Source organism: Centroberyx gerrardi, chromosome 14, assembly GCF_048128805.1.
Source record: "Centroberyx gerrardi isolate f3 chromosome 14, fCenGer3.hap1.cur.20231027, whole genome shotgun sequence".
NCBI classification, from domain to species: Eukaryota; Metazoa; Chordata; class Actinopteri; order Beryciformes; family Berycidae; genus Centroberyx; species Centroberyx gerrardi.
In genome coordinates this window covers 23684845-23703161 of record NC_136010.1, presented here as the reverse complement: position 1 = coordinate 23703161, position 18317 = coordinate 23684845, and the positions used below count along the sequence as shown (strand labels likewise).

At 43.1% G+C, this 18317-nt stretch overlaps 1 protein-coding gene across 3 annotated transcripts in view; it reads right to left on the bottom strand.

Moving 5' to 3' along the window:
• Positions 1–15738, bottom strand: part of lamb2l (laminin, beta 2-like) — a 44166-nt gene extending 28428 nt beyond the window's left edge. The window contains exons 1-2 of one of the 3 annotated variants that reach the window (XM_078288276.1): positions 15675–15738; positions 8058–8137 (exon numbers count right to left, since the gene is read on the bottom strand). In XM_078288276.1, coding sequence (XP_078144402.1) covers positions 8058–8097 — 40 coding nt within the window. In that variant the 5' untranslated portion in view covers positions 8098–8137; positions 15675–15738. Of the gene's footprint in view, positions 1–8057; positions 8138–10917; positions 11036–15674 lie in introns of those variants that run through there. The other 2 variants (XM_078288277.1, XM_071927531.2) reach the window with 2 other exon arrangements.
• Between the last annotated feature and the right edge of the window lie 2579 nt (positions 15739–18317).

Genomic DNA, 18317 nt, shown 5'->3' with positions numbered 1-18317 from the left:
AGAATCTCTGGTTACCCAACTACCTCACTTGACACTTCTGGCTACACAGATGCTTGATGATGCTGGATTACCAATACACAGCCAAATCAATGTTGTGGTATAACCTCACTTTTGAACCTCTCTCTGACTACCCAGCAAGCAGTCACCTTAATGGACCTCAATTACTTTCAAAAAGAGCTGGATACACTGCTTGCTGTCAAAAAGACTGAAAATATAAAGGCCAGGACCACATTAGCAGTAACTGTGGTCCCTAATGGTTTTTTGGCCCTGTTCCCTCACTCCCTGTCCCTCACCCATGTAAACACTCTCTCCACATCACTGACTCTGAATAACGAAGGCCTCATCAGGGATATGAGAGAGAGAGAGAGAGAGAGAAAGAGAGAGAGAGAGAGAGAGAATGAGGGAGAGAGAGACAGACAGACCTAAAGCGAAACTTAGAGAGGGACATCAAAACGAAAGAGAAACAGAGAGTGAGAAAAATTGGTGAATGTACAGAGAGTGTGCACAAACGAAGATGAGACCGCCACACAAAGGGGTCCCAGTGTCATAAAAGATCGTAAGGAGGAGGCAGTGGATAGAGAGTTAGGGGATGGCAGATGGCGACAGAGATGTCTGAGGGCCTTAGATCTATAAAACACAACAACAGAGCAGCAGCATGTCGAGGCATGATGGGAGAGACATGGAAGGTGTGAGATGGAATCATAAGCATCCCGTTAGCAAAGCTGTAGATCTGCATTAAACAGACAGCTCCGCAATGCCAGAGGACTCCATAACAATGATTTATGTAACACACAGACATTTTAATAAGACCTGAATTTATAAAGGCGCACTCTAACATTATATTACAATATGATTACTATGATTCAACGTGAATATCTGCACGGTTAGGAAGACTTAATTGCTGTAATGCCGTTTCAAAATGTTATATGATACATAGGTTAATGTGGGAGGTATTTAAAATTTAAACCTTTTATGTAGGGAAAGTCAACTGAGCATGCACGCTCTTTTTCAGAGACGCCCTGCTTCAGACAGTTACATACACTCACACCTGGGAGCTGCCCAGAACAACCACAGTCTTGCACTGTTGGCCACTTGAGCAACTGGTGGTGAGGTGTCTTGCTCAAGGGCATGTGGATGGTTGAGGGAGGAGAGAGCATGACTCATTCACTTTCCCCACCCAGATCTTCACAGACGGTCCAGGGAGTTGAACCAGCAAGCTTCTGGCCACAAGCCTGCTTCTCTAACCTTTAGGCTACAGTACCACCGTACCGCTGCAATAAACAAACAAGAAACCCTTGAAAACCCCTGAAAACTCAGAAGAACTTATCCTTGTTTTGGTTTGTTCACAATTTGCGCAAAATGTTTTCATGTAAAATCTACTTTGTAATAAGGGACACAAGATCAGTCCAGCTCTGACCGACTAACAAACCCTTCTAAAGCCTGCCCTTCAGCGCTGTACTGCTGGGTAACACACACGTAGACGCACGGATACACACACACACACACACACACACAGAATAATGATCTTATACTGACTTGGCCCCCGTTCAAGTGAAAGATTTAACAGAGGCAAATTTTCTGAATTCCTGTGAGGCATTAACAATGCCCGGCTGATGGTTAGCGAGTCTCTCTGTACTGATCAACCTGCCAGTGGAAGTTTACTGCACACTCTGCCTGTAATGCTGCTCCACTGCATGAACACACAGTAAGCGTTAAGACACACATTCAAGCATATCGGCAGGTGCACACATACACAATAACTGGGAGAGATGGTTAACCTATGGACTGTAGATTGAGATCAGACACACCCTGATCAAACATCAACGACAAGACAACACTGTAATACTAAATCTAAAGGAACTAATGCATAGATGTTGCACATGATTTGATGGGCACAGAAAAGAATGAATCCCTTTTGTTGACAATAGATTTTAGGAAAACGTTGTGAGAAAAACGACTGTATCTGTATACTGTATCTGCCCACCTTCACCTTTGTTAAGAGTGGAAGGAAACACACATTGGTCCCACTCCCTACTCAAACAGCCCCTCCAAGAACACAGAAACTGAACTGTATCTGTGTTTCACCTGACCTCACATTACAGGTATGACATTACAACATAGGTTCACACCCTGGTCAAATAACCTCCCCTGGATGAGACACCATGAAATACATGGAAATTCAATCACGGCCGTGCACACACAACAGCTGTATTTGGCTTTGGATTGAAACAGCCAATGGAAAATTCACTCATGTCCCTTCCATGTGTAGCTGTATTTCCACTGGTTTTGTAATTCATTACCAAAGATCTTTTCTATCGTTTCTATCGCTGCTCCTACCATCCGTGCATGGAAATCTCCATAATAGCACTGTAATGCAATTAAGTCACGAAAACATCCACAGTAGCCTAAGCATGATCTCTGTTCATTACAAGGCAGCTCGGTCTTTTACTTTTGGTAGGTTACTTTCATTCGTTGTAATGCTGTTAAATGTTTTTGAAGCTGTTTTACCATGTGAAATACCAGAGATAGGAAAACAATCAACAAATTGAAATGATTTTGTTATTTTCTTCCCTGCATGAAATCGAGGAGAAGATATTGCCAGGGGAGAAAAACGTTTTTAGGAGAAAAACGTTTTAGCACAACACCACATGATCTCTGGGAAGTGCAGTGCAAAGATTCCACAACAAAGTACCAAAGAAAGAAAGTTACCACTTTAATTTAATTTGTATGTTTTGTAATTAAGTAACAATAGAAATCCAGATCTGGTGTGACATTCTCCTGTTACTTATGACTGTATTTCTCTAGGCATGCACCACCTTATCGTCATAATTAACCCTCTCAGGTTTAATGACTGGGGCAATTTTTTGAAATGGACCACACACTAAGACACACACACACACACACACACACACACACACACACACACACATGTAGCTACTGTAAAGTTACCCATGCACAAAGTCTCTCTGTCAAAAGGCTTTCTCCAATCTGTCAGGCTGTGTTGAAATAGAAACGACTGGTGTTTGTCTTGATAATTACAAGGCAGGGCCATCAGCAAGGCACACACACACACACACGCACATGCACACCTACTCACACTCATGTGAAAGAACCTCATGTGAAAGAAACTCATTTTTCTAAAGATGCTTTCGACATCTGAGACGTGACGGTGGTGTCCGTCCCCCCAGCCTGCGAGGCTTGTGGGAAACGTATCCTTTACCTGCTCCTCACCTGTCCCGACTAGCATGGAGAATGCCAGAATGTGTGTGTTCGCGTGTGTATGTGTCGTGTATTTAGTGCAGTTGTGCATGAAGTCACATAAAGATGCCATTATGTTCAGTATTTGTTTTGTGATTGCATTTACAGAGGCATTTATATCTACAGTGCATCCATATATGCATGTGAGCATGTGTGTGTTGCAGTAGGAGTGTGTTTGTGGGGGTTATTTTGCCTCCCTGAGGGGCTGCTGCCTTCACCTTATTGCATTCCACATTTTTTTCCTCAGAAATGACTAAAACAACAATAACGCAGAACATCTCAAGCCTTTCCGATCGTGTAACACAGGAAGAAAGTGACCAGAGGATTTGCTCTCTTATATCGCCATACCAGGCTGGAAAGAGCTGGGAAAATCAGAAGAGTCTAGTTCCAAATTTGAAGAGTCCAATTCCAGAAAGGGGAAAACAGAGCTAGCTTGCATTACAAGACACAAGAAAAGAGGCAGCTCCTCGCCTTGGGCAACACTATTGAATGTCAAGAAGACAGCGCCGATGTGTGACTTGTGCTGAAGCAGGCTGTGCGACTGTTGTTGACACCAGCTGGTTTACCGATGTGTGATTAGAGCGTTGGTCAAGCACGTGGCCGTGAAACACACACACACACACACACACATACACACACACAAAGCGGACACACAAAAGGGAAGAGTCACAGGTAAACACACCCTCGGCCATCCGATCTCCCTCCTGTATACAATGCTATGACAGGAATGCAGGGACAGAGAAGGAAAATGTTATTCATTAGAGAAAACATTCCAGGTGTCAGGGTGTCGGACATGGACGGATCCAGACACACCCTCTGCTCCTGCCTCTCTCTCTCACACACACATGTACACACAAATGGTAGATCTATGAGCAGAGAATGGAGGAGCGAAGGCCTGTTTACACACATTCTGTACAGCCAGTCAATACTGTAGCATCTTTTTCCTTGAGTTTCTGGAGGTAGAACTCCCTTCTTTGTCTGTTCAGTGTTCTGTTGTGTGTAAGGGAAAAATAAACTTCACCCTTTGTGAGTCAAAATGAATAAGCAAAGGTTCAAGAATCTTCCGTGGATTCTTTATTCAGACATGCATGGTTCAGTTCAGTGTTCCAGACAAGTAACAAAGAAGTGACAAAGATTGTGTTATATCAATCTGCGATAGAGAGTAGCAAACTGACATTTATTCATATGGAAATGTTGCAGATTATTACTTTAAACTACTGTTCAGGGGTCACAGATGGGAGAGGGCGTTCAACAAGGCACAGTGCGCTGCAACAGTTAGTCACAATGTTACTGTTAGTCTACTGTACAGTCCTGTGACTCATCCTCAGCGCTTAGTGATGCAAGATTAGTTTCTTCAAGACCTTGACAAAGTACTTGCTGAAGGCATTCTGAATACTGGCATCAGATTTTCATAAACTGCTGATAATTATAGTATTAGTATTTACAGTATATTTTGAAAGAAAGCACGCCTTGATTTACTTTAACAATGTCAAATTTTGAGGCTGTCATAGTCTCTGGAAAGATAAATCAAGGCCACCTCAGAGAGTTCAGAAATTAAAAAATGATGAACTAATATTTTAGGTCCAGTTGGTCTGATCTTGAAGTAAAATTTCAGCAGAATTAAAAAACTGGAAGACTTGATTTATGACCTCAACTCTCAGCTAATGAGCTGTTTATTTTTTTTAGAGAAGAGAAGAGAAGAGAAGAGAAGAGAAGAGAAGAGAAGAGAAGAGAAGAGAAGAGAAGAGAAACCACAAGATTCAGTATTAATCTCTAACTGAATCCCTGAATCCCAAACCCAGATGGATGACCAGAGGAAGACTCCTTCCAGTTAAACAAAAGCTCCCTAAACAGTGGCTGTGCACTCTGCCTGAGTGTGTGGGTGTGGGTGTGTGTCTGTGTGTGGCCTTTTTTTTTCAAAAATACCCCTCAGTCACCAATTAACCCTGCGAGGGCCCATTCTGCCTCGCACAGTGCTGCTGTCAGTAGCCCATCATTTACCACACATTCCACAAATACCCCGGATTCTGACGGATTTAAATGACAGATTTTCAGCCCAACCTTCAAAAGTTTCCAAATCCTGCAAGTTGACCTAATAAGCCTGTGTTCACATGATCACAGAGAGGTTCAGCACTATCGCCAGTGGCACTGAACCAGTCCAAGGCTGCTGGAGAGCAGCGGCACAATGCAAAGATTTTAGCAAGTCATCTCATCTACTGAGTCTTAAAATCGTATACACCTGAAAATAAGTGAAAAAAATCTACCAACGGTGCCAGATTATTTCATTTGTATCCAATGAAATTTCATCTGTACAAGAATTTTCTTGAAGCAAGTGGCAGCGTCTTGTAATAAAGCAAATCACTCTACTTATAATGATAATGATAATGATGATAATGTCTCTTGACTCAAGGACACCTTTGAAAAAAAGTTGATTTGCATTGGAAACTATTACCTCACCCCAATGACATCATTTTAAGACTCAACTCGCAAAAAAAAAACTATGAAAATAGTGTCTGTCTTGAAACATCTCAAAATGATCCTGGACTCTTCAATGTTCTAGCTCACAACAGAAAGGGAACGAAAACTACAGAAAATAGACTCCTAAAGATATCTATTCATTTATAGTAGGTGCACAGTATAGATGAGAAAGAAATAGTATAGTTTTATGTATTTTTAGCCTTATAATAATGCATTTTAAGGCATGGGCATGATGTGTAACACTAGAGCCAAACTTGCCTCTTCTACATTCAGTTGGGCAGTTGAGCAGTGTCTTGCTCTTTGACAGTAGTTGTTACAGAAGAGGAGAGAACTGCTCCTCTTCTGGTCACATCACCTTATAAGAGGTTGGTTAGTTAGAGAGAGCGTCCTTTAACCCAGGACCAACGTTCAAGCATCCACCCTGCTGAAGTGTCCTCGAGCAAGACACTGAATCTCTACCAGCTCCTGTAACTGACCCCGCACTCTTGTTATTATCCTTTAGGGTCAGTGAAGGAGAGTAAAATCCTCTCTTGGAAACTTCACTTCCTGATTCGTTCTGTTCCCTAACGTAAACACCATGCAGAACAAACATGTGGTTACTGTGCAATCCTGTGATTAGGGTGCATGAAATAATAATGGATTAGACCTAATGACAACGTATAGGAAGACTCGGAGAGCTGGGGAGGAGCGAGAGAGAGAGAGAGAGAGGGAGAGAGAGATACAGTATGAATTACTGAGGATGTCCTTTGCCCACGGCTCTTGTAAATACAACAAAAACAACATATATGACAGGGTTGAAGGCTCAGAGGGAGAGGGCGAAGCTTCGGTGTTTTACACACACACACACACACACACACACACACACACACACACACACACCCACACACACACACACACACACAGAGGAAAACAACAGGTTGTTCTTTCCCGCCCAGGGAATCTCCAGCCAAAGTCTATAGTCCAGCAGTGTGATATAATTGAGTGTGTTCTCATATATTAAACACATCAGCTGAACAACAGGCCAGTGATGACAGACTGATAACCTGCCTGACTCCACAGGCAACATCTGGGCCACTAGCACTGACACGGCATAATGAGCTCAGTCTCAGTCATGAACTTTGGCACAATGTGATGCTTATAGCCTAAAGTACTATTCTTATACAGCTGCATGTAGAAGTCCCACTTTTTATATGCTTGCTGCACTGCTGCTGCATCCACAAGGAGGAATTGTTTGGCAAAATCTGTAGTTTTAAAGCAGGCTGCATGCAACTCGTGATTTGGTTACATAAAATGAACAGAAATAGTGCTGCTCTTGTAGGTTTTTAGCAGTTCAGCAGAGAGTAAGTCAGCAGACAAAAGCTGACCTTGGTATCAAGATGCTCATGGGAATACCTCGCCCTGCCTAATATTATGCATATACTGTACATGCACTAGTATAAGACAGTAGCTCTTGCAATGCTGAGTTTAGAAAAATGTTGCATGGAGATAAAGAAGATGATGAAGATAAAGATGAAGAGTTGATAAAGATTACAGCCACTTTAGACAAATGTAACTAGAATTTGCATATATATTCATACACATACACACACACACACACACACACACACACACACACACACACACATACACACACAACGCACACAGCCTCCAATGTATTTCTCACACCCCATGCCTGCCATCAGAGCCCCTCTGTCTTCCTCTTTCCCACACTGATGTTAATGAAAGTGTGCTATAATAATCCCTTCATAATTTGTTCTCTGTCTCTGAATCTCTCACTTCCACTTACAAGACTAACTTTCTGAAAATAACAGCAACATCTTGTCCTTGCCATGCTTGACATGTGATCATTTATCTTGTGCATCTTTGCTGAAACAGTTGAACAAACTAAAAGCGAGTGGACAACAGAATAGAGAGGTGGTGAGAGAATAGAGGAGAAAAGAAAAGAGAACAGGACGGGTGGTCCGGCCTACTCCCAGGTGTACAGTTCCCTTGTGTCTTTTGTGTCGGTCTTTACCTTTCCCCTCTGTGCGTGGAAAGCTCAAACGCTTACACACAATACTACTAATTACAACCATACAAAGAGAGAGAGAGAGAGAGAGAGAGAGAGAGAGAAAGAGAGCATGATGGGAAACTGGAGATATTGGAGATATAAGTGCAAGAATGGGGGAAAGAGATGACTTCAAAGTACGACAACAGCAGAAAACACCAGCTCATTTCCCCAGTGCTTACATTACTTACTGTGTGCTCTGTGCAAACATGAAACTTTCTTGATGTTAATCAAAGAGATATGAAGAGGAAACTGCTCTAAGGCTTCCACTCACCCAGCATGAGGAGGCTCAGACACACAGCCATGATGGGCATCAGGATGCCTGGACGCTCGGACACAAGGCTGTCTCTCTGGCTGGAACACACAAGACAAAAATGATCGTGAGTGTGACGAAGAACAAATCAAAAAATTAATAAAAGTAGAAAACATTTCCTTCACAGCTGGCATGAATAATTAAAGGCACTACCTGTAGCATTGTGCTACCTTGGTATAGTTACTGTAAACAAATGAGACCATGGTAGCCTCTTATTAGTGCCAGTGTTTCTCAAAATGAAGACCGCATTTCCCATAAACCCCGTTGCTTCCTATTGCAAAGAGGATATTTGCTTCTTCAGTCAAAGGTTTTCTCTTTTCTTTACTGAAGACGATACACATGTTGGAAGTGATTTTTCCATCTGCCTTACATTCCTTCCACCATGTGCCATTGTAAGAAACTCTGAAAGATTTAGCTGAAGTTTGCACTGTAAGATCAGCACCCTCTTTCTGTTTCGTGCCATAAAGCAATCTCCCTTTGTGCCGTAAAGCTATACAGCAGATTTCCTGCAAACACAATGTAAAATGCAGTGTAGAGGCTGGTAGAGGCTGCCAATCTTCTCGCCAATGGCCTTGTTTGCTTACGGTATTTACACTAATGCACTAAAGCACATTCAAATTAAAAAAAAAATTTCTCCACTTTTTAAATCAAATCAATGCGCTTGTATCTTAGAGGCCACCATAATCAACTGCTGCTACTGTAGTGCAGTAGTTTAGGGGTTTTCTCCGGGGTCGGAGGGTCCTGTGTGATTGTGTTGTGACACAGAGGAAAGAAAAGGCCTCTTGTGTACTCAGGCTCCACAAACATAGAGCTCTGCTCACTGAATGGGGCCAGGACTGTGTGTATGTGTGTGTGCGTAGTGTGTGTGTGTGTGTGTGTGTGCGTATGTGTGTGTACCGTGTAGGCACATACAATGATGGGTGAGAAGAGAACGCATTATTCATGTCGCACACTAAACCAATCTGACCTCTCAAACAAATAAATGCGGCTAGAGGAAGAGAAAAGGAAGTGAGTGAAAAGAATGACCCACAGAATGTTAAAAAGCGCTGCAATGAATTTCACTCCACAGCAAGTCAACACGGCATTTATATCACGGGGGGAAACTGCTTCACGGTCTGACAAATGACAAATCAAACGTCTTCACTCTCAGAGAATCTCTAAAAGGCTTAAAGTGAGTCTCTAATCCAAAGTAAGTCCAGTGATGTAAAGTAGTTCTCTGTTGGAAAGCATTTTTCACACTCAGCTTGGCAATAAGAGGCCCACGTGGCGCTGCGCTCACACTGCCAGAGGGAGAAGCAGCAAAGAGGAGCCCCTCAATGAGTTCAGTGGGTTTACATGCACATCATTTTTCTGATACCATCCAGGACAATCAGGTTTTTGTGTTCAGATACACCAGTTAGAATAGCCTGGATAAACTCATATCCCTGGGATATGCCGATATTCGCCACAGCACTAAGGCATGTAAACCCCCTAATCCTGTTTACTCTTGGTTTCTGTGGTCTGTAATTCCAGAGGGCCATTCGGACGAGATAAAAGATCTCTGTGATTTCCCTCAAATTACTGCTCACAGCTCGGATGTAAAACGTCTCATCTGCACTTGCTTATATGCGCAGGCAGGTTGGGCAATCTGCCTGCCGACACAAACATAACACATTATTGCATTGCGGAGATGTCAATTGTCAATGTCAACAAAAATACTGCAGAATCTTTACTTTCAAGACTAAAAATGACTGACATATCTGATTCATACTGGATTAAAATTAAAAATGATGTCAATCACAGTCACAGGACCTGCTCCAGTAAAACTAATCCAGCTCAAATGGGGCTTCAGCTTCATTTTCATGAGAATATGCTGTTTATTCATATGCAGCCTACAGTGCCATTTATGAGCGGCATATATGAAAATGTATAAAATAGCTTATCCCGAATACGATCTGTGGGCTAGTACTGAGAATACTATTGAAATGCGATTAATAGCTGCACATGGAATTGTCCAAAAGTCCAGTGACTTTCACTGCTATGAGTATACTGAAGAATACTGCTGTCCTCTTTCTCATTACAGAGCGAGTAGCTGGTAGCTGGTGGGGCTGGGGGTGACCCTCTTCAGGAGGGTGGAGAGGGGCCCCTCACTGCAAACTCTCCAACACTCAACGAGTGAAGAGATCTGCCACTGAAGAGCTCCACAGATGAAGCCACTGGCAAACAATTTAACACTGATGACATTACAGTCCAAACACCTTCCTACCCAACACTCACTAGCAGGTGAGATCTGTAGGCCATTCTGCACATAGGCAACGTTTTGAGGCAAGACAGATGAGCAAATCTGATCAACAATCTCAATTATTACAGTGATGATCACCAGTATTTTTGCTGAGAATAGTTTCCGTAACATTTCTCTATGTTATACCGCAAGCCATTTCCCATGGAGAGCGAATTACCAACTGCAGCACTGTTAACCTACTAAACTACTGTTACAATTTAACAGCTAAACAGTTAAGTGAGTTTATAGTTTAGCTGCAGACTACAGTGGTGGTGACAGCACAACAAGGCCACATTTTAATCCTAAATCCTCACCACAAGACGTTGTAATCCACCAAACAGCCAATAATACAGCAGAATCCTAAATCCAATCAACATGCTACAAGTAAACAAACAATAACCCCATTTAGTACAAAATGCAGAAGAAACATTTAGGATATTAACAAAGTGATTGCATCAAGATTAATGAATCTGCTAAAATGCAGTAGCAGAGCCAAGTTCATCATTAATCTAATCTATCAGTATCTAGCAATAGCTGATCCCAGCTTCAGTCGGTACTCACACAGCCACAGGTCACCTCACTCTCCTCTGCACTGCGTGGTCAGAATCTCTCCCTCTGTGTTTCTGTAGGCAGGTTTCCTTTCACAGTGTGTGTGTGTGTATGTGTGTGTGTGTGTGTGTGTGTGTGTATGGCAGTATTCGAGTGTGCACGTGCGCCGGCCCGGTCCCCAATGTGGATATTTACGCGTGCATGCCCATGAGGGTGTATATGCGTGCCAGTATGAGTAAAAAAAAAAAACTTGCAAGCACAACTGACGGCGGCGATGTAAAAACAGAGGGAATGCCACCGGCCAATCAGGACACAGAGTGTGTGCGGGACCCCGTTCATTCCTCTCCTCCCTCTTTGCCTCCATTTCTCCCTCCCTCTGTCCCTCCAGCGCTCCCTCCGTCCCTCCCCTGCCTCGTCACCGGGGCACTGGGGTGAATGGACAGCTATTCTTATTCTAATGCCTCTGTCACTCTGTGAGCCACTGGCTGAAAGAGGGGAATGGTCTCTAGGCTGGTGGAATGCACCACCCCTTTCTTCTGGACACTGAGAGAGAGTGACGGGACGGAGAGAGGGAGAGAAGAGGGCAGAGGGAGAGAGGGAGGGAGGAAGAGGTGAGAGAGGGAGAGAGAGGAGAGGAAGACGGGAGAATGGGGAGAAGAAGAGAAGGGATACTGGAGAAGGAATGAGGGAAGAGGGAGAGACGAGAGGCGGAGGGATGGAAGGAGAGACATTTTGGCTTTCCGGGGTAAACTTGGCCACAGAGCCCCCATGCGACCCCCCCCACCCCCCACCCCCACCCCCACCCCACCCACATAACCCCTGAACCCCTGAAAGTGACCATCACATGACAGCTTCAGTTCTACTCTGAGATAGAAAGTCCTAAATTAATATGGAACATGTACAAAATTGCACTGCACCCAATATACTGTCTAGATAATAGTCTTCCAGGTCCAGGGAAGAAAAGAGAAACTCACACACTGCAGTTAAAGACCCGAATATCCCAGACTTAAGATCTTCTATATAATTCAAATTTACTTGCCCATAATGTTAACAGAATAAGTGTAAAAAGTGTATGAAAGTGCCCTGTATTTTCTGACTTGGGTATATGATTGAGTAACTCTTTTCAACTACAAAAGAATGACACTAACATGTAGCTGTAAAAGTTGACTGTCTATACACTGCCATAGTGTAAGAACTAAGCAGATAAATGAGCAAAACAAAGTTAATAGTTTACTAACACACACCATACTGTGCTAGGGCACGAGGATTGTAAAAAAGCTGAAATTCAGTGGTATTGCCCTTTAACAACTCCATTTCAAGAAGAAGATGAATTTGGATTTGGTTCAGCTAAATTAACGGTCCATCTCCATATCATCTCACATCTTAACCTAAAATACAGGGGATGTGAGACGTCGACTGAGTTGAAACATGGGACAGAGGCCATGGAGGTCGACCATAATATGAAGTCATTCAAACTCCATACAAAAGGTTGAGGGAACTCTTGTGCTATTATTAAGCCTTTGTACTAGACAGCAATGAGAGAGAGAGAGAGAGAGAGAGAGAGAGAGAGGGAGAGAGAGAGAGTGAAGGGGAGAGAGAGAGTGTGTGTGTGTGTGTGTGTGCGTGTGCGTGTGCGTGTGCGTGTGCGTGTGCGTGTGCGTGCCCGTTTTTGTGCGCGCATGCGTGTGAGCGGGCACCTCTTTGAGTGTGTGTCTGCATGCGTGTGTGGGTAATGCGCATGCATGTGTGTGACTCAGGCCAGACAATGACAACCGCGGGAGAGAACAAAGCAGCGCTCTGATTCACAGCTCTGTGGTCATGCGACCTTTGACCTCTACTATAGAGGGAGATGGAGGACATGGACCGGGGGGCTCCACATGTGACACAGCAGCCGCAGCAGAAACCAGTGGAGCTACTGGTGAAAGTTCAAGCCCAGTTCCCTCACAGCACATGCTGCAGAGATCAACCATGGTGAGGCTTTCTCATACTGTCATCGATTCACTGTGGGAATTTGAATTACCTCATACTAGCTTACTCTCTTTTCTGTTATTCATGTACTTTGCAATGCTAATTTAATATACACTTTAAAGGCAGTATATGAAGATTGAGATCTCCACCTTGTGAATAAAAGTGACACTTACTCCAAAATGACTGATATTACAAACAAATGATGGAATAGTGTGCAACTCACATATTTGACTGACAAAAGACTAAAGGATGAATCCTCCATCTTTCAAAGATAATGAATGAAAGTGCACATAGCTGCAGTATAATATCAACACTTTTATTGTATGCTTCTTACAGTTCTTACATGCAAGTGTATGAGGATGCTTTAGCACAGTGTACAATAGACTGCAATTCAACTGCTAGGGCTAAAACAAACCTCTCTACACATACTTCCATATTGTGCTATAATCCTCTACTTCACGAGCTCGCAGGTGTCCAGGTCTTCAGTAAAGAAACTACTGTATGTGTACAGTAAGTGAATGGAGAAAAGTCAGGCTGTACGATTACTGAGCAAAGACCTTGACACAAACGCACACACAATCACGTACGCAGTGATAAGAGGAAATATGCAGCGAGTACAGTGCCACCCCTATGCCTCCTGGGTAGCAGTGAGACAAAGCCAAGGAATCTCAAGACTCTAGTCCAAACAATCCTAGGCTCCCATATCCTTGAACATAATAACACGATAAGCCCGGCTCTGTGTGTGTGTGTGTACATGTGTATGTGTACATATCAAAAGAAGGGCTACAGACTGAGCTACTGAATACAGGGCTGCAGCATGACACACCGTTGCTGAGGTGGATCACTGAGATGAGGTCATGGAGGAAGTTTGCTTTCTTTATGCAGGCAGGTGACTCACTATTAAGAGCTTCCGCCACCTGCACTGATGTGAGGGTAATATTTTATGCAGTAGTCAGGAGGGAAATAAATGGAGCAAAGCAGGCATAGAGGAAATCCCCAACAGAAAAGAGGAGTGTTGTTTTAAAAAATCCCAAAAATTAAATCTTGGGGGGAAAAACATACATGGATGCTTGAAATTCAGAAGAGTATTCCCCACACAATTAGGGTGGAAAGGCCTCTGAAAACAGCATTTACACCTTCTGACTCTAAAACTCTCTGATGAAGCCAATACTAATGAGGTTCTTCTGGGTGAGGTGGCAGGCCCTGGCCCACCCCAGTTGTTCAATGGTAGGGGAAATCCTAGTGTTATCTATGAATTTACTGCACTGAAACTGAAGCATTTGCAGATGAAGCTGTCTACTATCTAATATCATAAGAATCCTAAGTAAACCGGCAACTTTCTACCAGACGGCAATTCAAATTTCTACTCAAATTGATAAGAAACAGACCACCCAAATGCAACATCTCCAACTGAAGGGATTTCATTTAACCATAGTGTCTGACAAGGAAACAACTTCCCTTCAAACAACTTCCTAATCCGCTACAGACGTCGACAGATCATCACCTACAGAGTCAAAGGAAATCTCATAATGTCGTCTGGCTCGTTGCCGTTTCTGTTGCCATCTTAAAAGCCAGATCACGATCAAAGATAATTCTCCATTTAAGGATTGTAAAGGTAGAGAGAGCCGTCTCTGGGGTTAAATCGCCCAGCGATGCACTGCAGATTTCCACTGGTGTTGACCCAGATCTCAAATGAAGCAGACACAATATTTCATCTAGTGCAGGTCTCACTTACTTAGCATTTTTCGCACGCCACCTAGCTGTGTGTGTGTGTGTGTGTGTGTTTATATGTGTGTGTCTCTCTGTGTGTATGTGTGTGTGTCTGTCTGCATTCAAGTTATTTTCCGTGCACATATTGGAATGAAAACAGGTTACAGTGAGTTACAACGGACATACAACAATAAAAATAAGTGCATGGGTGTGGTTTTGTGCGTGCATGTGTGCGTGTGTGTGTGTATGTGTGCTTTCCTGCACATATCCCCGTACAGTATGCTGCATGTCTGCGTTATGCCCTCTCATTCAACCTCACTATAACACTCTGCATCAGGTCCAGTCTCTCAGGTCAGTCGAGCCGCTTCTGATCTTAAGCCAAGTGACATGTCAGAGAAATTAATCTTTAACCAAACACAGAGCGACACACCTGAAAAACCTACAAAAAAGCTCACATGAGGGCATGACCAGACAGTAGCCAGTTAGAAACCTTAGGAGTGATTATATCGCACACACACACACACACACACACACACCAAGTTCATGTTTCGACTAGAAAGCCAGAGAATCGGTAGGTGAGAGGTGAAGGTGAACAGGGCGACACTGAGGTTACGGATCAGTGTAAACTCCTGTGGAGAAGGTCAGTACAGTGCAGATTAGGCAGGTAAAGCTTTAGCTAAGGCCACATTATTAATTTGTTTTTTTTTAACAATATCTTCATATAACTTAGATCAGTTTGCTATGACTTCAAATGATGCACTCTATGATTTAAGAGCCTAAAAACTCTATTCTGCAAATAAAAAGGTAAGTAAGCTGCATTTAAGTAGTAATTAACGGTAGGAATTTGTCATTGAACTGAATATGAAAGGTGTTTTATGCCAGTAGGTTGAATATGAAGCATTTTACCCCTTGTTGAATCAACTAAATTGAGGTGAAATGTGACGCCAACCTTGACAGAGTTCATACTGACATTCTAGTTTCAGGAAAGCATGCTTTTTAGATAGAAATGTCATATCATGATGTCTCTGTTTACAGTCTGCAAGCGAGGACAATCAGAATGCCCTTGTGGCTCAGACAGAGAAGGCTCATACCGTGTGCTTTCTCTCCCACCTCTCCTCTCAATCTCCACTGGAAGCTCTAATACAGCAGAGATGTCATGAAGTAATCTTGAAAATAAACAGGAGGCCAATCAGTGTTTGGAGCAGTTTCCTAACAATATAAAAGATAGGCAGGATATTTTGGCAACTTTTTTTCAATAGCAGGTGTGGTAGGAAATTGGGTCTAATTTGTTTCCTGTTATTGGTGGGACAATCTGGGATTTCATGCCATCAGCCGTTTCCAGTGTAGATTTCCCCTGTGTTTTGCGTGTATGTGTGTGTGTGTGTGTGTGTGTGTGTGTGTGTGTGTGTGTGTGTGTGTGCAGGAGAGAGGGGGAGACAGAGAGAGGAGACAGAGATTTGTGTTACATCCTGAGAGGTAATTGGCAGTAATTGCAGCTCAATAGACTGGCCAACAGAAATTTTACCATCAAAGGTCTCGATTATTACTGACACTGTGTAGAGAAACAGATGATTCATCGCCTTTCCCAGGCGGCCAGAGAACTTCACCAGGTCAGTCACACACTTTGACCTTGAGATCACTGCATACGGTACCGTAACTCAAATGAATGCATAGATTTACACCCACTCATCCACAAAAAATAGATGTGTGAACTACATCATATATATCAACAGATGTCAAAAGTCAGAGGTCGCTCTGTGCAACTTCCTAACATTTTGCTTAAAATTTCCTTGACAGTTGGATGGAAACATAGTTACTGACCCAGAGACACAGAGAGAGAGGAAAGAGAGAAAGAGAGACACAGATCCAGAGAGAAGGAGAGGTAGAGAGAGAAAGAGAAGAAGAACAAGAGAAGGAAATCCCTAATGCAGCGGTAATCAGTCCCTCTAGTCAGAGGGTTGCAAACAAGGGTTTGATTTATATCAGGGGACATGATTATGAGACCCACAGAGGCCCAGAGAGAGGCTCACATATCAAAGACACACTGATACAGTGCTGGGTGGCGGATGGCGGCCAGCGGTCTTTGGAGAGGCCCTCTGCTCTACAGATTACCCAAATACGCACATACACACACACACACACACACTCCAATCTGACCCCCCACCTTGGCCCCCCCGAACAGCAGGTGCTGACAAGTATAAGAGTTGACAGGGAGAAGCTGAAGGAAAGGAAGAGGGGAGGAAATGTAGAGTTTCATTCCAAGATATGAAATATCCACTATTCTAAATATATGACTCTAATATATGACTCTATCTATCTACTCTGCCCAAAGACTGCTGACATGAACGTAAAAACATTATGTATTATTATGTGAGTATTAACCATGTATCTGTAGCTGTAGCTGTAGCTGTAGCTATGTTGGTTACCTACTCCACCTACTCAGCTCTTTAAGGCAAGATGACCCACCCTGCCTACTCAATGGTAGGGGAAACTGGGATACATTACTGACATTAAATGAATAATTAATTTACAAAAACATTATTGAACAATTAAATGAATGAATAAAATGTCCAAAGAAAATAGGTTGCAGATTTTACAGAGTTTTTATGTAGATGTGGTATGGGGAGCCTCCATCATATCAGCAGTGGACCACATGGCCGATTCATAAAAGGTAAATATCAGCCCAATATGAGCAAAACGATCAGTCTAACACTAGTCAATGGACAGTGAGACAAGGCTGCCACAGGCCAGTCTCCCTCTCTCCCACCCCACCAGTTCTACCATTTGGGGCCTAGCTGGGGGCGACTCGTGGATCCTCTTAACCTTTCAGGTTAGAGTTGTTCTCAGCAATAGGGCGAGAGGCCAGCTCCCTGAGCTGATTAAAGCTGGACTAAGCCTTCAAGGACCATGGGAACCTGTATCTACAAACCCACACATGTCTAAATACTGCCACAACTGGGTGTTTGACATAGAGGAGTAGATAAAAGCACATAAATGGCAGTGTGACGTTCATGATTTCAAGGAAAAAGAGCAAGAATTCTCAAACATTTTTGTGCCGAGGACCTTAGAAACAGGTTGATAGTTGACAGAGTGAGGGCTTCTCATTTAAGAGTTACCCTAACTGTACCTTGGTATCTACTGCATGAGCTCAAGGAAATGCATGTCTAAAACCTTCAATACTGATATTAATAGGTTAACCATGGACGTCGCACAATCCATACAAACAAAATTTTCTTCCAGCATATCATTGTGTCAAAGACACTGTCAGCTGTTCACCTGCAGGAAACAAGAGCATTTGGTGGAACATTAACGTCAGTTGAATGGGTGAATCTGAGCTCCTGCTCCCCATTAATCTACACTGTTGGCTAATCTGGATGGAATGTGTGAAACAGTGTCAGAAAAATGCCTCCTAGCCACAGTGACCCACTGGTGTCAATCAGAGACCAGGGCTACTCAGATTAACCACAAATCATGATTGGAGGATTACCTCACCCCAAAAGTTTTCACTCTTAACCTCAACTCTAGTTTCTTAGCCATGGGTCTGGACCGGCTTCTTGTGGGTCCTCATGTAACATAGGTAGCTCTGTCTTTTTTGTTTTTCTTGGGTCCCAGGACCAGACTACATTTCTCTGTTGCGGTCTTGAAAAAGGTTGAGAAACCTTTCAGACTTGGTCTGAAATGTGTCTATCATATACAAGTTCCACTTCAAGTGTACTAAAAACCCCTTTAACAGT